General features: G+C 37.2%; 1 protein-coding gene across 5 annotated transcripts in view; it reads right to left on the bottom strand.

Moving 5' to 3' along the window:
* LOC113053255 (activin receptor type-2A-like) overlaps positions 1–22,133 on the bottom strand; it is a 43,551-nt gene extending 21,418 nt beyond the window's left edge. For 2 of the 5 annotated variants that reach the window (XM_026218122.1, XM_026218123.1), the window contains exons 1-3: positions 20,970–22,133; positions 8,788–8,998; positions 6,229–6,380 (exon numbers count right to left, since the gene is read on the bottom strand). In XM_026218122.1, coding sequence (XP_026073907.1) covers positions 6,229–6,380; positions 8,788–8,998; positions 20,970–21,024 — 418 coding nt within the window. In that variant the 5' untranslated portion in view covers positions 21,025–22,133. Of the gene's footprint in view, positions 1–6,228; positions 6,381–8,787; positions 8,999–9,882; positions 9,904–20,969 lie in introns of those variants that run through there. The other 3 variants (XM_026218125.1, XM_026218126.1, XM_026218127.1) reach the window with 2 other exon arrangements.
* Positions 22,134–23,570: the final 1,437 nt, after the last annotated feature.

The following is a 23,570-nucleotide window of genomic DNA, read 5'->3' as shown; positions in this document are numbered from 1 at the left end:
AGGAAAACATGGGAATTGACTTCACACAAGACAGATTCCCACATTCTTGTCATGAACACCATTTACATTTAGTATTTTAGCAGTTGTTTTAGCCATAACGACTTGCAAATAAATCAAACAAATAATGAAAGATTTTGAAGGCAACATTTTTTCAAAATGTTTTCAAATATACAAATATGCTTGCTTACTGTATTCTACAAGTTAGGATGGTCACAATATACAGATATTATATAGGTCCTAATGCCTTTACAGATTATATTGCTCACTATATTTCTTAAATTCTGAAAGTCTAATTTTGTCTAATGTTCTAATTTTGCTTTAAGTAACAAAAAAACCCCAAAAGTAATCAGATCTAAATAAAAATAAATGTAACATGTAACACAATGTAATATATGCATATAAAACTCCACATTCTAAGCATGTATTAAAGCTTTTATATATTGGTTTTACAGTGAACTGCTTCATCATTTAATAAAAAAAAGAAATGGATAAAATCAGCAAATAAATAAAATAAAAAGGTAAATTATTATCAGCCACAACAAGATGTTAATTATCAGTCCAGAAATATAGTAGTTTCCCTCCTAAAACATATATGCTATTTTGGAAACATTCCTGAAACCAACATCATTATGATACTATTGGCTAAATAAGTGGTATGAATGTGAAAATGGATGACATCAGCATTTGACAGAATGACTTCAGCTTAAATTAGCATTACTAAGCAGAAACTCAGACGAGAGCAAACCTCAAAATCAACAGCACATGAACACAACAGATGACAAATGAGAAGTCTAGCACACACCTTCTATACATCGCATTAGTGAGATAAGTGGTGTACACTGTGAATCTCTCACTGCATATGTTCCACACCTTTTGAACCCACTAATAGCAATTCTTTCACAGCAGCCTTGAAACAAGGTTGGTTTGATTTTCTGAAGGCTGCTAACAGATCCTGTCTTATGCAAACAGCTTTATTCCAATGCATATGCTTTTGTACAAATGCAAATTCCCATTAAGAGCGGTTCAATGGAACTGCATGAGTGTGCACTTGAGGAAGCATAGCATGCATGCTTAGTCAGTGCACACGGCGGCCCTTGATTTCTCTGCATCTAGTGCCAAAGATTGGATTGGGCCATGGCTGTTGGCCAGATGCAGTGATCCCTCACTATGGCAGAACATTTCACATTCACCCGGGCTGACCGCAGGACCATGTGCATGAACCACCCGGTTGAACTTGAGATAAACCTTTATTAGGATTGGTCTCATTCGTGATGCCATTTCTTCTCTCTCGTGCCATGTATTGACATTGAAATCGGTTAAGGTCTCTGGATTAATCCATAAGCACAGGGAGAAAACACACACACACACACACTCCACCTCTAACAAAACGACTCTCATCTGACCCTACTCCACCCTTCCCCCAATCAGCGGACAGAATTGCAACTCGCAGCCGTGGGGCATGAAAGTACCCGGTCACAAGGTCATAAAAAGCACACTGTTCCATGCTCGCAAAAAGCAAATTCTGAGAAACTCCAATGCGCTTTGTGCAACTCTTCATGTCCCTGTGGGTTTTTGTATTTCATATCAAGATCATTCCATATGGAGTGAGTCAGTGCTGGAAATAGACCCATTACATAAGCACAAGTGAGACCCCCCCCCCCCCCCAATCACCCACCCACCCACCTCCTCTGCTACTGAAATATTTAATACTCTTCTACCCAACACATTTACACTGATACCTACAGTTGTAATGTCAAAAACTCATCAGCCGGTGGCCCGGTGCTCAACCAGTACTGCACACAACTACATTCATCAGCCGGAGCTCAACCAGTACTGCACTAGAGCTGCAACTAACGATTATTTTTTTCTGTTGACTAATCTAACGATAACGAAGTACAACTTCTAATATAATATTTCAACCTTTATTCATTTTTTTCCCAAAAATACTTCAAATTTTTACAGTTTACAAAAATAAAGAGGCAAAGAAAATGATTTTACTATGTCAAATATGAGTTATCGATAGCGTTTATAATTAAACCACAGTAGCCATAAATGTACAGTTGTCTGAGACGTCATGAAATGTTCTTTAGCATCACAAACCATAAAATGTAGTCATGGTTCTGCTATGATTTATTTTCATAATAGGTAAACACAGGTTACAAGTTAACACGATCACATTTCCTTGATTAAACAGCTTTTTTAGAGAGTCCTGTCTTGAATTCAGAGATCTGGAGCTAGTTCGGTGTAGATCGGTGGTTTGTGACTGTTGCCTCGCGGCGCACCGTCTTTTAACGCATGTTCGAAACCTGCACCAACACAGACTTACTTTATTTTTTTGTTTATCCTACTTACTTCAGCCGCTACGGGTGATCATACCAATAACTTTGAATCTTTACAAGAATATCAGAATCATGCAATGAGCATGTCTGCGTTTATTAGACACTTAATTATATCACATCAGTTTGTGCTTTTAGAATTGCCGAATCTGCTGCGGTCGTTCCATCACATCTGCAGCAGAGACCTGAAACAGGATAACACGGTAACCAGTTAAACCGTAACACCGGAGCGCACCGGAATGTTTTCTTCTGAGGTGCTCGTGCATCGCAGTTGTGCTGCCGTCGTGCACCATATCGGTTTTGCAAATGCAACAAAGGACCATTTTATTTGGCCTCTGTTTAAAGTATTCCCATACTTTTGATAACAGTGGTCTCTGTTTTTGTGATAGAATGCAACTTTCTCCATTCCCAGGAGCAGAAGCCGCCATTACGCGAAATGTAAACACTGTGACGGGTCTATGCACTATACTGCACACAACTAAACTCATCAGCCGGAGCTAAACCAATACTGCACACAACTAAACCCATCAGCCGGAGCTCAACCAGTACTGCACACAACTAAATCAGTCCATCTTTTCAAGAGACCACGGGCAGATAATAAATCACGGCTGCTGAAATGTCCAACTGACCCCCTGCAGGGAGCTGAGAGCACTGGGCCAGTAGATTAGAACCGCTGGGTATGTATTCGCTGACATGCCTCCATCCCTCATTTCGTTAAGAGGATGTTGATGTCAGTGTTTACTCAGAAGGGATAAAGCGACCAGATCAGCCTTGGTAATCTAAAAGACATGGTCATCTCTGAGGCTGTGAGAGCATGTTACGCTGCTGAAAGCCCAAAGACAGCAAAGCAAACTGATGTCTTTATTTACACACACACACACACACGCTTCACAATCTTCAAAATGTGTCATTTTAGGATGGATGAGTGAAAGCCGAACAGATTGGAGTTGCAAAATTACAGAATTGCTCAATAGAGATGGTTGTTCAGAAGCCATGCTAATATTTGGTTTATGCATTTTGATGATCTAATGCCGTGGATGAAGATCTACATGGGTTCAAAATCTGTAATGTTAAGCTTAGATATTTCAGAACAAAAATGCATGTCATGTAAAACTGAAGTACTGCTATTTATTTAATCACTCACATTTAAACATAACTGTTTCAGCCTTACACTTTGGTTTAACTATGCTAATCAGTAAGTAGTCAGCGTACTCTTTGTAACATAGAAATGTTAAATCTTTGGAACAAAACTGTTGTGAATGTACAGGTCCTTCTCAAAAAAATTGCAAATTGTGAAAACGTTCATCATTTTCCATAATGTAATGATAAAAATTAAACTTTCATATATTTTAGATTCATTGGACACCAACTGAAATATTTCAGGTCTTTTATTGTTTTAATACTGATGTTTTTGGCATACAGCTCATGAAAACCCAAAATTCCTATTTCAAAAAATTAGCATATCATGAAAAGGTTCTCTAAACGAGCTATTAACCTAATCATCTGAATCAACTAATTAACTCTAAACACCTGCAAAAGATTCCTGAGGCTTTTAAAGACTCCCAGCCTGGTTCATTACTCAAAACCGGAATCATGGGTAAGACTGCCGACCTGACTACTGTCCAGAAGGCCATCATTGACACCCTCAAGCGAGAGGGTAAGACACAGAAAGAAGAGTAGAAACATCCAGAGCCACCGTGCACAGGCATGTGCAGGAAATGGGCTACAAAGAAGCAGCACTGGACTGTTGCTCAGTGGTCCAAAGTACTTTTTTCAGATGAAAGCAAATTTTGCATGTCATTCGGAAATCAAGGTGCGAGAGTCTGGAGGAAGACTGGGGAGAAGGAAATGCCAAAATGCCTGAAGTCCAGTGTCAAGTACCCACAGTCAGTGATGGTCTGGGGTGCCATGTCAGCTGCTGGTGTTGGTCCACTGTGTTTTATCAAGGGCAGGGTCAATGCAGCTAGCTATCAGGAGATTTTGGAGCACTTCATGCTTCCATCTGCTGAAAAGCTTTATGGAGATGAAGATTTCGTTTTTGCCAACTCTCGTGACCTGAACCCCATAGAGAATCTGTGGGATATTGTGAAGAGAAAGTTGAGAGACGCAAGACCCAACACTCTGGATGAGATTAAGGCCGCTATCGAAGCATCCTGGGCCTCCATAACACCTCAGCAGTGCCACAGGCTGATTGCCTCCATACCACGCCGCATTGAAGCAGTCATTTCTGCAAAAGGATTCCCGACCAAGTATTGAGTGCATAACTGAACATAATTATTTGAAGGTTGACTTTTTTTGTATTAAAAACACTTTTCTTTTATTGGTCGGATGAAATATGCTAATTTTTTGAGATAGGAATTTCGGGTTTTCATGAGCTGTATGCCAAAATCATCAGTATTAAAACAATTAAAAACATTATGGAAAATAATGAACTTTTTCACAATATGCTTATTTTTTGAGAAGGACCTGTGTAGTACACTTAAAAGGTAAGAATAATAATAATAAAAAAAGAATGGATACATTTCTGCATCTAAAACCCCTAGTGAACTTTATGATGACTTTTTCAGCTACTTGATTATTTTCAAAAATGTTTAAGCCAGATAAGTAATGTTCCTCTTTAACTAAATAAAATGTTCATAATTAGTTTTTTTTTTTTTTCGTTTTTTTGTTGCATTTCTGATATTAAATAGCACCCGAACTTACAAAAGCCTCAGGTTGCAGCAACATCACAGGAATCAATATAAATTTTATAGAGAAACCTGCCTCTCTGAAAAGAACTGCACGTTCTTTTGAAGTAAAGCAAAGGTTATGAAACATGAAAAAGCCTGATGAGCTGCATTAATAAGATAACATACCAGCCAGAAAACAAGCTCTTCATTCAAAAGCAGATTAATCTGCAGCCACTGAGCTATGCAGTGGCCACGAGAAATCCAGATATGAATGCGAGCCTATGTATACAGTAATTAAGTGAGCTTTTATCCATGGGGAATTGGCTGCTTGGTCAAGATAAGCACATCAAAGCATGTCTCGATCAAAGAAATAAAAAATTATCTGAGCAAAATGAATAAATAAAACCCAGTTTATAAAGTCTTAAAAGCAAATTGATAATCTGATATTTCTGAAATCAAATATTACATTCAAGGCAAAACTATAAAAGGAAGGCACAATGGATTCATTTGAACTGTAAATCTATTCAAAAGCTAAACTACACATCCATGAGATACTATCAAACTCAAAAAGCTCACAGAAAACGAACCTCATCAGTATGAATTTCTTAGAAAGATACTGAAAACAGACAAAAAAAAAACATGCAGAACCAACTTCAGTTGCAAAAAAGGTTTCCAACAGAAACTAATACTGAACATTTACATGGTACCACTGTGAAATTTGAGAACCAGCACCTCAAGGGCATTTAATATAAACATCATAACACTGATGTTTTGATGTTCTGTTAAATGCATAAATGATGTGACATATCATAAAACATGGTAACAGAGAAAGTGCATACGTTGTTAGTGTTTCTCCTAATGTGTTTGTTTTAATTCAAGTTTTTCATTAAAGATTTATGTTCGTAAATAACACGTAGCACAACACTGATGTACAGACTCTACATGTACTGTACAGTTGAACTGCGGCACAAAAAGGGTCGCTACACAAATAATTCAGGCCATGAAACACATGGAAAAAATACACCAAAATTGAGATCAAAAAGTGAGTGAGATTGTTAAGATTTTTGACTTGAACAGTCATGAAAATGCCTGAGAGGTTACTGGAGGTAATTAATATGAGGTTATGAGGAGACAAAGACAAAAAGGAAGGTTTTACACTGACAGAATCAAACGGCAGCACAATTACATCAGAGGAAGGGGTATAGCTGAAGAACTTCCAATACCCTTAAAGACTTTGCTGTTTGTGTCGTTGAAGGGAGCCTTACTCTTAACTGGCGGCATTTCAGGGTTGTAGAAGAATTTCTCGTTGCACATGTTGCCCTCACAGCAGCAGAAGAACACATCCGGGTCCTCCTTTTTCTCAACACACTCAGTGCTGTAAGATAAAGGACAAGCAGAGCTGTCAGCCCACAACTGTTTTCTTTTTTTTCGCATTTTGTCAAACATGAAAGTGCTCAACAGTACATATTGATTACACGCAATTCAATCGATTAATTAAATAGGTTATGTCATTTAAAAATAAATAAATAAATAATAATAATAAAAAAGATAGCAGCACTATTTTTTTTTATATACATCATAAAAATAATTTTGGCATTAAAATAAAGATGGCATAACATTCGGAGATCGTTAAGACAAGCATGCTGCAAGGTTTATTTGGATTTTGCTCGGGTTAGAGAGCAAACAAACGGATAAATTCACATGGGCTGAAAATGCCTGTGCCAAAGAAATAGTTTCTAAAATCTGGCAGCCCACATCAAAGCAGAGCTCTCAGGTTGGCTTAAAGAAGATAAACAAAGCTTAGCAGCACACCAATAATCCTTAAGATACACACACAGGTGCAAATTAACAAATAAGAGGGGAATGGATGAAATTCCAGAGGCAGTTACATTTATGCATTTAGCAGATGCTTTTATCCAAAGCGACTTACAGTGCCATTCAGGATATACATTTTTGTTTTTACCAGTATATGTGCTCCCTGGGACTGGAACCCACATCCTTTTGAACTATTAACACAATGATCTACCACTGAGCCACAGGAACTTAGTGAGCTTTTCAGTCAGAAATTACGTTGTCAGAAAAGCGAGTCCATTCCTTTGCAAAACTTGACATGGCAGTGCAATGTGCATGAAAAAAGAAACATAAATCCTTCCAACGAAGGAGGTAAACGTGTTCAGCAGCATGTTAGAACAGAAGTGCTGCTGCCTTTGCACGCTATCAAAACAGCTCTGTTCAGGACAAATACTTCCTGATCTGGCAGCAGTGCTACTTGTTGCATAGGGGCAGAAGTGCTGATAAGACCGTTTTTAATATCTCTGCTATTATGGATGAAGGTTACAAAGTTCACAACCAAACCTCAACATGGAAACATGTTTACACAAGACTTTATCTGAAATACTGTGAAATCTTGAAAAGGAAGTATCTGGTTAAATGTCTCTGCAATGACCATGGGATATATAGATCATTTTAGGTTAAGTTAAACAATGCTTAAATAATACTACCGTATATTTAAATAAAAATAATGATAATTTTGGAAGATGTCTCTTATGAATTTAATTGATAAAAAATATAGTAAAACAGAAATGTTGTGAAATAATATTATCATTTGATGTAACTGTTTTTGATTTTACTGTTTTAAAATTTTTATTTATTTTTGTAATGGCAAAGCCGAACATTACATTAGTCTTCAGTGTGACATGATCCTTCAGAAATTATTCTAATATGCTGATTTGCTGCTCAAAAAAATCTTCTTATTAAGGTTAAAAAAAAATGTTTTTCCCGGATTCTTTGATGAACAGAAAGTTTAAAAGAAACAGCATTTTTGAAACAGAAATCATTTGTAAAATTATAAATGTCTTTACTGTGACTTTGGATCAATGAAATGCATATCTTCTATATAATAAATGTATTAATACAAAATATTATCAAGTCAAAACTTTGAATGGTAGTGTATCCCACGCTGCAATATTTTTATCCCTTTAATTAATACGTTCATCAAATTTGACAATCATTCTACAAATGTGTGGCGAGTGGGGCGGGGCCGAGAGGCGTGGGAACGAGGAGTGAGGCCAGGTGTAGTGATTGGAGATGAGCTACACCTGCGCCCCACCGCCAGTATCGAGTCACACGTAGGAGATGGAAGGATATAAAACTGGAGTGAAAAACTGCACATCACCAGCAAGAACATCTTAACTACAGTTACAGCTTTAGGTACAATGATACAGTCAAAAATAAATACTGAACGTATGGGTGCCACTGAAGGGTTCATCCACAGCCTCTATAAGTGAAATCAAAACAATCATTATTCAGAAGGAAATCTGTGACATATGACTACGGTTAGCACTGAACCTAACACTCACAATGAAGCTGATTAACGGCGACAGAGACCATCAGTCAAAAGCCTCATAAACTGCTGGGTTATCAGTTTGAATCATCAGAGCAAGCACTGAATAAACACATGGATCACTGAAGCGCAAGTCATTGTCTCTTTCAGTTAAATCAGACTCAAAATTATCAAATTAAATTTAGTGCAGTTATTCATCAATGGACCACATTATGACAGACACATTTTTATATATATGTGTATTAACTGCTAAATTTTTTCCTCCCTCTTATTTGTATCAGACCATATTGGTTAAATTAAATTAAAATTGAATTAAAATAAATTAAATGTATGCATTTAGCAGATGCTTTTATCCATGGTGACTTATAGTGCATTCAGGCTAACAATTTTTACTGGTTCCTTGGTAATGTCAAACAGGCATATAAACACAAGAGATTACCTGTCATAGCAGCTGCTATCATCAAGCCAGCAGCCTTGCTTTACTATTTCAACCGATCCAGACACATTTCGCCAAGTTGCGAAGCAATGAAGCCTCTTGTCCTTTTCTCCCACGCAAGACTCAATACCGCTGCGGTTTCCTCGGTTCTCCAAGCTGGGGTTGTAGTTGTAGAACACACACTCTTTTGTCTCTGATCGGCCGAGAATGGCACCTGGAAGAGAAACCACAGGGGAGTCTGGTTAAGACACGGACTGCCTGCAGTGAGAGTGGAAACCTGGGGGCCGGATTCACCAAAATCTTCTTAGATAATTTCCACAAAGTTTGCAAGAATGTTCATTTTGGAAATAGAAAATAATATCTACTTTCTTCTAAAAAAATAAGAAGAAAACATCAGTTTCTTCTTAAGAATGTTTCATGAATCCGGCCCCTGCTTCAATGATCACTCAAGCTGACTTCACAATCAACCCAAAATATAAAGCCAAAACCACAACCATCAGTTATAGACTGGCAGCTGAATAGCAGTGGAAGATGATCGTCAATGGAAGTTTATAAATGAAACTAAGTTGGTTCAATATAACCCAAAATTTAAATCTACAGATGGGACTTCATATCATTTGCAGAAGCTAATTCATAGGTAACCACACGGTAAAAAAAAACACACTAGCAAGTATCGTGGTTAACCAAAACAACAAACGCAAAGTAGTGAGCGAGATTAACACAGAAGGGCTGCTCTAAAACAGGATGTGGTGGAAGGCGGTTTCACAACTTCTTCCTAAAACCACCGCAACTCAGATAGTCTTTGAATATGGCACTAAAGGGAAGTGAGTGCTGGGAAATTATCCAAAACACACACAGTGTCATCACCATCACTTAAAAGACAAGACAAAAAAAATCTTAGAGGATTTACCTCACTTCCTAGTCCTGTTGAAAGATACCAACAGGGCTTGCAGAACCACTAGGGCCACATCTACGGACTACTGTATTTTCTAGTTGTGCTATAAAAATGTATCACCACCCTGCATGAAGGGCAATCTTAAATACAGAGCTGCCATAGGTCCTTTAAGTCTTCAGTCTTATATTTTCATTTCATCTTACCTATAATGCCTGATTAAAGTAGCATTCATGAAAGCAGGTGTTTTGAGTACAGCCCGGGAAACTGCTCTATTCTGCTGGTCCAGAAGCCCCTCCTACCATCAGAAAATTAATTAGCATTTTCAGTAAGTCTGTCTGCTGTTCTTACAGACCAATGTGGAAATGGTCCCATGTTTTTACAAAGCAAACTAGGGGTGGGCGATAAAGCCTCAAAATTGGATCACGATATTTCAAGAATGTTTGCAATAACGATGTTTATGACGATATTAAAAAACTATGGAACAACGTTTTACTGGTAATTGCAGTTGGCAGGTAGCAGCATTTAATAGTGCATTTTTCATCATTTTCCAATGAGCTACTATCATCGATGACAGACTACTTAATTCAAAGTGTATATCTATCTCAGTGTATCATGCCAAAATACCTTGTTACCCCTTATTTACACTGCACGAGTCTGCAGCGCATTATGGTTCCAAGTCGACGCAGCCACTCGAGTCAATACTTGTGTTTACACCAGCAGCTCTCCGTCACGTGTCGCTTCGCTCAAGATAGGTGCGTCACCTATTTTTTATGCTAAGACAGTGTGCTGGAATATGCTCTAGAAACGCTCTTGCGTTACTGTGATGTCATTCACTGATCAGTTTCCACAGCAATGCTTCAAATCGAACACACCTATTGGGTTTGTGGTGCTGCTGTTGTGCACGCTAGGGAATGTTAATGTGCAATTTGTCATTGCATCGATAGATCAATGATATTGCAATATGACACTTTGTTTTAATCATCTAAAAGTTTATACCAGTATTATCGTGGACTGTATGATATGGAAAACCCTTATAACAAACACATTGTTATTGTGAAAAAGTGGATCGACAAGAAGCTAATGGTTGCTAAAAATGTTAATAATTAAAAGACAGCAAGACATATGTTGTCATGTTTTAAATTCATATAATTCATGTTTGACTTAAAAATGGATTAATGATTCTGTGAAAACCTCTGTCTGCACTGTAAATCATCTAATTTTATGGTTTAATATGTTACCCTGCTCCACTCATATTTTATTATTTGTTTGTGTAGGTCTTAAATAGGGTAATAAAAAGCCATACATTTTATTTTAAAACCCATGCAGACACCCTGTAAACAGTTAAATAAAATTATTTCCTTAATATTTGTGTTTCGAAAATGTTTCCGAATGATGTTTTGACTCCTATCCAGTTTCCTATGCAACAAAAAAAATTGTCTATTTTATTTGAACTAGTTAAATTTAACTCAGGCTACCAAACTCTAAAGAGTGCCTGCTCGATGGGCTACCAAGGATTTAGAAATTCTGCGAGCTCTCCACTAGGGATCTTGTGCAGCTTGAGCAGACTAAGTTTACGTATGTCTGGACATTTACAAAAGATGTGTTCTTGTGCTCAAAAACATATCCACAGAGCGTAACAAAATAGAACAGAAAGTCAACCATTGGAAACACTACTTTGGCTGCAATCTGTTATCTTTGGGAACCTTGGTGATCCAGACATTTGGCAATGCTTGAGATGATGTTCATATATTGCGGCACAAGGAACAGTTTATGCTTTGGGCCAAGTATTTGAGGACTGGCTTCACAGGTTTAGTGGCGGCACCGTGCTGAGTTTCATGCTGGAACAGAAAACAATGTGTGTACATAGCAATAAAGCGATTACAGGAACATTCTTCAAACACCACAAACAGTGCTTTAGTATTATCCAAAAATACTTAAGCAACTTCTTTTAAGAAAAAAAAAAAAAACAATTATGTGCATTCCACAACCATATAAGGCATCTATGGTCCAAAAATGTAATTGCAAATTTGTGTTTTTATTACCACAATGGCAACACAGGAATGGTTCATTAACACCAAACACATGCATGAATACATCAGCGCATAGTGCCAACCAGTGTTTCTGGCATCACTATTTAGGAGTAGCAGTGAAAATGACAAACTGAATATTACATCAACACAAAACTTTTAAAAAGCTTGGGGGTAAAGTTTTACTTTCTGAAAGAAATTAATACTATTATTCAGCAAGGATGTATTAAATTGATCAAGTGACAGTAGCTTAAACATTTATAATGTTACAAAACTAGTACAAAATGTAGTTGTGTACTGATTTGTAGTTTATGAAAGTATAACGTTATGTAATTATGTATATTGTTATCAATATTGGGCAGCACAACGGTTTTCAACATTGTTAATAATAAGTAATAACAGTCTTGAACACACAATCAGCATACTGGAATGATTTCTGAAGGGTCATGCGACGATGGTAGTGTACATAAGTAAATTCATGCAAATTAATGGTGTCGTTCTTTTACATGAATTAGACTAAACTGATCACAATCCTGAATCCTGGACAATCACAGAAGACTCACTTCTTTGACTGGAAAAGCTTGGATGACAGATTTGCCAACTGAGCTGAACTGACTTAACTTTTTTGAAAGTTGGTGTGTGTCCGATTGGAAAAGATAGGTTACTGAACAATTATGGTGTTATGTGTAATTTTTACATTTAACAATGTAAATCAGCCTATACTAAATTGCTGTGCACATGACAATGTACAATTAAACATATCTGCGAAATTATGAAGGAAAATTATTTTGTTGGGAATTAATTTGCTATTTACCCTTTAGAGGGGATACATCCACAGGATTTGTTCCAGAGACACAAGTTACGGTTATTGGGATTAGAAGGAAAACTGCTAGAATTACTGTCACATCAAGGTAGAGAAGAACAGTGGTGCACAAGATGCACATCAATGATCGACAGAGGGAAATAAAATCACATTTACTAATTTTAAATAACAAATGGAGCACCCCAAATTGCTCCAATGCCTTCAGCATCTGTAAGGAAACATCTAGAACAAATTAAAAACTAATTACATGTGACAAACATAAAGGGAATTACTCACCTGCCCTCAACATTAACAAGGAGATGGCTCAATAAATCTTTGACCCATATTCTACGACTAATCTTCCTGACAACAGCTCTTGCCCCTCCGCTGAGCTGCTCTGGGTTTTTAATATGAGACGCCGGGATACACAGTCTCCTCTGAGTCAGCAGGGTTATCCGAGGTAAAACGACAGAGTAAATATATGAAGCGGGTGGAGGAGGCAGCTTAAAACCACTCTGAACACAGCCCATGAATGACAGCCAACACAGTGAGCGAACAGACCATATTCCGTAATGTTAATGGATCACTTATGGTGGTTTCCTACACAAAATAAACTTGATGACCAACACTTTGCCTGCACATTAGAAACACAGTTTTTTTAAAAGGTTTTGAATAGCAGAAGTGGGCTGCTAATGGCATATTTGGAGTTCCTCAAGGATGAATTTTCCATCTCTGACACATTTAAAGTCTTAACATGGACAGAGAGAGAAATATAAGGCTACACGTATAAATGTATTCATGTACATCTGGATTCAGGCACATTATTTTGCAATGCATTTGCAGTAATAGTGACCAATACCAAATATGCTTCTAATATGCATCGTTTTTTTTTTTTGTGGAGCCTGGAACATGGTTTGTATAACATTAGCAACACATTATTAGTTGTTCAATAACAAATCAAGCCAAAGGCTAATGATTTCAATTTCCGTTATGGATTTTAGAACGATCCAAAGAGCATCTCATGCTCAATGTCACAAATTTGATTATTTGATTAGTGAGCTAGAAGTCCAGAATCTGAAATATTTATTTATTTGACATCATAACATTTTAGCTTTTAAACTTCTTATGCTCTAACAAATTTACTTACTGTGAGTGAGAGGAAGACCATACACCAGATTTACTATCAGACACTGTTTGATGGGTAATTCATTCGCTATATAGCTGTATGTTTTGCCTCTTGATCTAATAAGACACTTCCGAAATAAAGAGAATTACGGGAGGAGGGGGCGAGGACTATTATTCCTAAAAAAAAAAAAAAAAATTACACAAACAAAACCATGACCCCAGCAATGGGTAGTATGTATTTTTTATGTGACATCAAATTTATGTTACAAATCACCTCTGTCCATGAAGCATAAGAAAGACTTAACACTCTATTAAAAGTACGCTGCATCACAAATCAGTTCTATTTGTTTTTCTATTTGCATGTTAAATATTCATTTGCATGTGATCAGACTGGATGTTCATTTTCAGTCATGCCTACATGTGTCGCTTCAGTAATGATGCAGACATCAGTGCTCAACTACTATACCTGTGTGCAGCATAAGACACATATTGACTAGAGGAACTCACACGTGCGTTGGCCACCAAAATGCCTCATCACATTTGGCATTAAAAAGTGTGTTGAGTAATCAGCTAGTTACATAATTGCTATTCTATTGGGTTAAAACACATAAAATTGTCTATGTAAACACACCCAAGTGTTTTTATGTGGTCTGGGACAATTGAATTACAATCAGATAGCTATCCAATTACTTAAGATGCAGTTTCATGGCAAGAACAGGACCCAAGCCGTGGAGGATGGTGGCATGAGGCGCTCTGTGTCAGGCCACCCTCCGGACTGACATCAATAGAGTATAAATGTCATTGCTCCAATTCCTATATGAATGGTGAGAATGAAAGGAAACTGAATCATTGGATGCTTTCAATTATCTACTAATGTGAAATTGGAAATCTGATTCCATAAATCTTATGTTTGCTGCTCTGACCACATTCAAATAATAATTTGACGGATTTGCACTGCTACTGGAAACAGAGTGTTAGAGTCTTGTGTCCACTGTACATTGTAAGTCAGTATTTAACAGTCTAAAGGACTAAACTTTAAATAGAAAACATGAATAAAATATATAAAGATGCAATGTAGCATATAAATGCTGAACTTCAGTTATAAACCCTGTCAAATAACCACAACAAAAGGTCTTTTAAAGAACTTTTCACTGCATAATTGAGCATCTTAGGCTGTGCTCCTATTGAGAAGCTCAGACAAAAGCCCTCTCAGGCAGTGTGAGACCTTGCACTTTATCATTACAAACACACTTCCTGGCATTCATGTCAGTTCTTTGCAAGAAATGTTTGAACACGGACACCGTTAGAATGAGGCAAATATTTTACGAATTCTTGCATTTTTTAACGAAACTCTCCAAACAAGGTTCAACAAGCTAGTCATCAAATAGAAAAGCCAATTGTTTAGCTGATCTTTCTCAGGAAAAACATTGTTTAACAAATATTAGCAAAATTATTTCTTCTGCAGTGTAAAAGTAACTAACTACTAGATTGAGTTCCTGGATATAGCACATGAGAAGATAAAGCTGAATATACACTCATTTAATAATTTAGGAAAATCATTTGACACAAAAACTTATCGACCTTGAAAAACAGTAAGGTCATGAAGGTCTCTAGAGATCCTTTCTGTGATACAATTTCCTGTTTATGGTTTTCTTATCACACATCATCACAATTTGGGTCATGCACAAAACAAACTTCTCAACTTCTCTTTCATATCCTCTGTATCAGCCTTCGTTCCGGTGTCAGAAAGCAACTTGACGCTGCGTCACACTCGAAGTTGTTCGTAAAACTCATGTTCAGATGTGTAATGAAACAAGATTTTGGAAGACACTTGAAAATCTTGTCCAGGGGTTGAAAATGAAACCAGGGATGAGCGGTTTAATCTGCCTCTTTGGAAAAATCATTCATATACAGAATATTTAGGCCAAGCAGATCTTTAGAGCTAAAGGCCTTAAACACATCTAATGTTACAAACAGATATATTTACTCAATCATGACTTAACCACTCAATTTTCTGTCGGATGAGAAACAGGAAAACTAAAGCACAGGTCAAAGCAGACCTTTAGAGGACGAAGGCAGCACATTTGATTTCAAATAGCCCTTCCGTCAGCAGTGGTCAATCGTGGTTTTAAATTATTCACAGAGGCATCTGCATCTTGGGCGGCAGTGGCTGTAACCTGCCTATGTCATGGAAGTCCAGTTGGTGAGGATCAAAATACACTTCAAAGCAACTCAAGGTCAAGAAATCAATTAAACATTACCGCTTTAGGCAAAATAAAAGAAATGGGAAGAATCAAATTATAATGTGTTTGTATCATCAGAATCATAGGGATCAGAATAACTTTAATTGAAGTCAATTTTTTCTATTGTAGTCCATTTAAACTTTTGTTTGGATATTAGCGCTGTGACTTTACTTAACAGGGTGAATTATTATGGTTTTACAACTGGAGCACATGGGTTCAAACCGACATTTAATACTGGCTTGAAAACATCCATCTGATTGGCATTGCTCATCTGGGTAAAGATACTTTACTGAGATACACCGACTAAACGAAGCAAGACTAAAGTCATACACCAAGGCAGAAGTTCTGACACCTAATTATTTATGTTTTCTTCTTAACACAACAAGAATGAATGATGTATGGCATGCCCACATTAATCAGGCGCTTGATCATCTAAGGACAAGAAGGAAAATCTGATCAATATTATAACAAAAATGTTTCCTATATATGTCTAATTTATTTATTGAGTGTGGGCAAACATCAAACCACAGAGATTTTATTTTAAACTAAAGCTTCTCTTTTGTTAACAATATATTTATGAACATTACAAGATTGGGAGGATGGTTGGCACAAGCCGTCTCTTCACATAAATGCTATAAGTGAGCCAAACTCACAGAACTGGCAGATTTCATGTGGAGCAGCGTGAACCGAGCCTTAAGAAATTTAGGTTTTTGAGGAAAACATCCCAGGATTTTTGTCCATACAATGGACTTCATCTGTTACAAACGGTCCAGTTTCAGAGCAGCTTCAGAGGCCTCTACTCGATCCCAGCCAAAATTATAAAGGTCTTATCTAACCAAACAATCTGTAATTTTCTTAAAAAAAAATTTGTATATGCTTTCTGAACAAAAATGCACTATGCATTACGTAATCACATTGGAAAGGTCACGGGTGATTTAGACGGAAGCACCGACCCAGAATTTACAAAGCGAACATGCAAAGAAAGTCGAACACACTTTACAAAAAAAGGTAAAACAATGTCGGATGATTTTGAAGTTGGTGGAGAAAATGACCTTACTTTCTGAACTGGAGTACACAGACAAAGAGCTTACCGCACTATACGCACAATACAAGGATTTGTAGTTAAAAAGTATAAAAAGGTTTATTGTTTTAAGAAAATGACCAATGGTTTGGCTAGATAAGACCCTTATCCCTCAGCTGGGATTGTGTAGAGCCCTTTGAAGCTGCAATGAAACTGCAGTTTGGACCTTCAACCGCTTGGTAACAGTTGTAGTCTACTATTTGGACAAAAATCCTGGGATGTTTTCCTCAAAAACGTTCAATTATTTGACTGAAGAAAGACATGAACATCTTGGATGACATGGGGGGGGGGGGTAAGTAAATCATCAGGAAATTTGAATTTGAAAGACGGCAAGTGTCACTTTCTTATTTACTAGTCACACATTTAGAAAGTTTTAAATATTGTATTTTATTAAATAATGTATTTTTATTTTTAATTTACTGCTAATAATAAATAAACAGAGACTCAAATATGTGTTCTTCTGGGTCATTACAATATTTTATGGCAAAATTAATATTAATTTTCATTCTGAGTGAACTATTGACAATACATTGTCACAATCCGTGATTCACATGGGTCTTCTCATGGTCAGAAAATATGGAAAATCCCTGGTAAACTTCACATACGGTTGTCTACAATTACAAGTCAACATGAAAACATACTCATTTAAAATTACAATGGGTGCTATGAAGCGTCAATTCTTTGCAGAATCCCTCAGTTTTTCCAGACACTCAGATAACAAATCAGAAACAATAAATTTGCTAAAGCACACACAATACACAGATCAAATCAGCTGCAGCATGTAAACAAATTGTGAACTGACCCCCCTGAAAACTATTCAACCTGAATGTAGGGCTATGAAATAATTTAAATCCAAATTAATCCATACAGAAAAGATTAAATTGATACATTATTCCACAAATTATTCCAAAATAGGGCTTGTGAGCATAGGTCATGTTGCTTTCCTGTTCAGGTCTTTTGGATGTGTTTCATGAATTGTGGAGCTGTTTTACTCAAGAAGTCTTCAATGGAGATACCAAAGATAAGCACAATCAATCAACATATTCAGACTGAGATCTCAATGTTTATTATTATTATTTTTATTTTTCTTTCTAACAGTCAGATTTTAAAATTGCATATAGATACCATCACTTCATACAAATGGACAAGATGCGACAAGACATGTTGACGTTCAGGTGATTTTCAACATACACCCCGTTAAAATAAATGGAACAGAAAAACCAATTGTCTGTGACCATTTCCTTCTGCACCTACAATGACAGACAACTAACAAAACGACGTGACATACATCCAAGTGTGGTGACCCATAATCACAATTTGTGCTCTGCATTTAACCCATCCATGCACACACACACCATGAACACACACCGGAAGCATTTATGCTGCGCCGACCGGGGAGCAGTTGGGGGTTGCTCAAGGGCACCTTAGTCGTGGTACTGCCGGCCCGAGACTCAAACCCACAACCTAAGGGGTTAGAAGTCAAAGTCTCAAACCAATAGGCCACGACTTCCCCCTAACTAATCTTGTATATGTACTATGTTGGCAAAATTCTGGGAATTTTCAAGACTGGAAACATGGGAATTAATAGGAATAAACTGGAAATTTGCAGCATTATCTTGGTAAAAACAACCTAATTTAATGGAATTTCAGTTAGGGCTATGAAGGCCACCGCCGGTAGTGCATGTGATGTCACGCATTCTATAACAAGCATAATACTAAGTTTTGTATCCAAGAGTAATAACAGTAATAATTGCAAATTGTTTTATTTAGACTATGTCTATGTTAATTCACAAATTACCTCAAACTCCGTACACAGCGTTTCCTTTAGACTGGCAGGTTTGAGCGTAAGCAAACTAATTTAGTGTTGGGCGATGGACTTTTTTGGGAAACCAAATCGCCGATCTGGAGCCATCTCCATTCATGTCACCCATCTGCCTTTGTACAATTAAGTTCCCATGATTGCAAACGCCTGGCAGGTCAGTTTGGCGAGGCTTTACCGCACAGTAGCACTACTGCAAACAGAAGCAAGTATACAGCATACATTTTCTGTCGGCGCGTTATTTGAACGGACTTTGCTTCTTTTGCGATCTTTTTAGCTTGCACTTTTGATAGACTTTGATCATTTTCAGATGCCGAAAATTTGGTACATCCCTACTTAAATCCCCTCCTTGTTTACAAATCCCAAGTAAATCCATACATCCGATTTAAACGCAGAAGGGGCTTTCCTGATAACTTTATGCAATGTTGTCATCTTTATTCTACTAAGCTACTGCATTCTGTAGGTGACCCAGTTGACCTCACCAGAAGAAAAAAAAAAAAAAAAAAAAAAAAAAATAACTCAACACCACCATCTAGTGAATTGTAAAGAAATTGATTTGAACATTCTACCAAACAGTATACTAAATGATCAATACTTGGTGTACGTGTATTGACACAGTATTGCCGTGGAAAATATCATGATATGATTTTTTTCCTCCACCCCTACCAAAATGTGTTTATACAGTATATATCTAGCCAATAAAATCAAGATATGAAAAATCTAGGCGAGTTAGCGCTATTTCATTGACAATTTATGCCAATTTATGATGTATAAAGTAGCTCAAGCTGTTATGCCCTTTCTGCAAGCCAGCTTTCTGTAAGGAAGTAATGTAAGTGAGAGGGAATGTAAGTGGTGGTTGCATAGGCCCTGCCATTCTCAGCACCGTCAAAATAAAAGTTGAACACATCGGCAAAACAGAAAAATGAATCGGATACATCGGTTGACCACTAGTCATAAACTCATGCCTGGGCAAAACTTCTGTGATAGCTTAGATGTAGCACACACAAATCAAACTGTTCAATTGTGTCCGGTATCTGACCAGTAGCAAAAACAGACAAAACATCCCGAAGAATCTCTAATGGACATTCAGTTGTTACAACTATACAACACAAATCACTAACTACATTGACTACTTACTTATGGATCTAAAAAAAAAAAAAAAAAGACACAGTTACTACAAAAATCAAGTGAAAGGTTCTTCATATCGCTTCAAGCAGAGACCCATTAGTTTATACCAATTCCTCAGAGACAGCATGGTTAATGTGACCCAAAAGATATAGTTTCTTATGTTACCCAGATGCTCCTGAATACTTCTGCCTTTAGGCTGATATAAATACCGAAGATATGTGCTCAAATATAACATTGTATTGATTAATTGTCTCTGTAGCCAAAAGAGTGCAGGGATGTGTGGGCAAGTGCGATTCAAGATGAGGGATGTAGTGGGAACACAGAGTACGGGCACAGACTGTGCCTCTTATACACTTTCCAGTAAAAGCAAAATCCAAACCTTGATCAAAAAGTCTGTTAAGAAATATCTGCCATGTGCCTTGCTATTCCTTAAATATTGCTGAATAACTATAATCATTAAGTAGCATATCAAATATGCTCATGTAACTCCAGCACTCAGTGATATCTAATCTAATGTTCTCACAAGCAAATATGACCTTTGGTCTTGCCAGCCTCATCCAATATTTATGTATTTATTTATATATTTTTGAAGCACTCATATACATATATGTAACAGTCCTTATCCATAAATTATACAAATAAAAAAGGGAGCTACCAGTAGAGGGGGTTTACATGCAACATAAAACATGCATGGCATGAGCAGCAGCAGCCAGCAAAATGGAATTGGTCAATATTATAGGCACTAACAGTAGTTCAATACATTCCTAGTGTATTTTCTTAACTCCACCGAATAGGTATTTATGTTAGGGACTCATCAGAGCAGTTACTGAAGAAAGAAGCTGCAAAATCCTGGCAGCAAACGCTGCTCCTGTATGGATTATATTCAGATGGTGTTATGTAGCTTTTTTACAAGAAACCTGTGAATTTGATCTCAGTGCGGCGTAACACGAGAAACAGTCTCCAGTGGCACACACATGCACAAAAAAAAAGAGAGATGTCATAATACAAATCTACACTCTGTATATGCATATTGCATTTAAAGGGGTCAAACATTTTAACACCCACCTGAGGAGCAGGAAATAAGGAACACTCCAAACGCCAGCTTCGTTGCAGGTCCCATTTTTCAATCTTCTGTTTTGTCCTACAAAATTCCAAAGTCTTTGCATTCAAGGCTCCCCTCGAACCGTTGATCAGCAGTCAGTGAAATGCATCCATGTCACCGAGTCAGTGATATATGGCAATGCACAAATCCAATGCCAGTTTATAGTCCTTTGATTTTTAGATTTAGAACCGACATTAAGTGTCCACTGGTGTTAGTTCATTCAAAGCAGACGAGCTTTTAGAAACAGAGTGATCTATGACTGTCCATGCAGTTTGCTTTAAAACCCATATCAATAACTAAGAAATTCCAATGGGTACGAATACTGTATCTATACAATGTTGCCCTGTCTTGCGCTCAGAATAAACGAGCCCGTTCAATAAGCTGTTTCAGTAAATGGGCCAGCTCCCAACCCCAGTGATCGGAACAACTGGACAACCTATGCATAGAACCCGCCATAAAATATACAGGTCAATATATTGTTGTTAATGCAAAGGAACTGAGCAATGCCTCCAGACAACCTGAAAAGTATATGGCAGTTCACTAAATGCATGCACATTCACGGAGATAAAAAGGAGTTAACATTCCAAAACGATATCTACACATCACGCTTAATATTTAAATATGTGTATTACACCAGATCATAGATAAAGTGAGATAAATGGGGTCACGCGCACGTTTCAGCGCAAGCGCGAGCTCAAGTTGACAGTGAAGGACTTAAATATGGCCAAACGCGTTATTTCCACATTTCAATCGGGTGTTAACGACTCAAACCTGCAATTCCCGACCTCACAAAGCGTCTCCAGAACTGCTAAGGTATGTAGTTAAAACAAACAGTCGTTTTAAACTAAGAGATTTCGACGGCTGAATAAAGCTTAGCACGTACAGCCTCCGAAATAACTTCAACAGCCCCGTCGGGAATATGACGCCAAAAATGAGACGGAATTGCCAGATAATGTCACTAAATGTAATCCTTCAATATGTATTGTCCCGGTGCTCACGGTCGGTTGACTTTTTAGAGCGGTCGGAACTCAATTTATCCCGATTTCCCTCTCCGTTGCTGTCAGTCACCGTTGGCTTACTGTATTCAAGATGGACGCCCGGGTGGATTTTTGTTTTTTCTGTCCTCCGCTGCCTTAATCCGCCCTTTTTTTACGTCAGCCCGGCACCACAATGATTGACATGCTCTTTAACCAATCAGAAAAGCATATGTAAATACTTGAAACCAACCATAGTGTTGGGTCCACATCCTATGGTCCACATAAACCCATCCCTCTCTATGAAGGGTTTGTATGTGGCAGGAGAGTGGAGTTCAATCGGAATGTAGGCTGTGAGATATTCACTGTATAGGATACTATTATACATGTGATGTAACATTCTATCATAATAGGTCATACAACCACTGATCTGCATAAAACACATTATTGTAGAATAGACTTCTGTATATTTGTTTTACCTTGCACTTACATAGCCTACTGGGGAGACAGGGGCTAGTCCAATTATAAAAGTGTCTGTGTTTGTTTTGTCTAGTAAAGGTTTCGTATGTTGGTTTTACCTATTTCAACACCCTCTACCAAATGTATATTTGTTTAATCTAATGAACACAATAAATTGGCTGCTGGCACTCATTGGTAGATTTTAACAGAAAGATTTCAGCATAAAGGTATTATCCGTAAATGTGATCTTGGGGTAAGCTTTTATTTTTAGCTTTCATCTGTACCATTTATTATGTGAAATATACATATATATATATATATATATATATATATATTTTTTTTTTTTTTTTTTTTTTTGGCCAAACTTATGGTTTTTATATTCTGCTTGTGAACATTTTTCATTGGCTAATTGTTATACTTTGTACATTTTGCTGGAAAAGCTATAATCCGGTTGTTTAGTCTGATGTCACATGTCACCATTTCCAGGTCCAAAGAAAACCAGATGCTAAATGCAAAATAAATGGTGCTACACATACTCACTGTGTGCTGTAGCGCTTCTGAACAATCACGATCCTAACTTTTATCTCCATGCTGAAGTCTCAGTTGGCCAGACAGTGATTCATCTTTTTCAGAATCATTAAATCATCGGTATCCAGGACACAGTGAGTTTGGAGACTGTAGTGTGTGTACCATCAGAATTTAAAAGCTTAGATCAAATGTGTCATAAATGAATACTGCTCATAAACAGCTTTTGAGAAAGCATTCACACTTGAAGCAGAGTAGAGACTTGGGCCTGGAAACAGTTTTCACAACTTAACAATCGGATATCAATGGCATGTTCCACTGTGACAACTTAGCCCATAACGTGACAACATGCCTTGCTGTTGAGGTGAAGTAAACCTAGCCTGCAGAAATATTTGTAATTCATGAACAGGAGTCATGAGAGGGAAACCATCAAGCTTTTGTGAAAGACAAAGAGGCAGTGAGTGATGTATTGTTCTATTCTTACTAAAAACAATTAAATGTCTGCATTGTTGTCAGACTTTGATGAAATAATGACATCTGACTGGATGTTTCACCTTAATAGCATTGTTATTGATTTGCCTTTAAATAAAAATATCATTCATTATT

Source organism: Carassius auratus, chromosome 34 (assembly GCF_003368295.1).
Source record: "Carassius auratus strain Wakin chromosome 34, ASM336829v1, whole genome shotgun sequence".
NCBI lineage: Eukaryota > Metazoa > Chordata > Actinopteri > Cypriniformes > Cyprinidae > Carassius > Carassius auratus.
The sequence above is the reverse complement of the archived record's forward strand: the minus strand, read 5'-3'. Positions and strand labels throughout refer to the sequence as shown.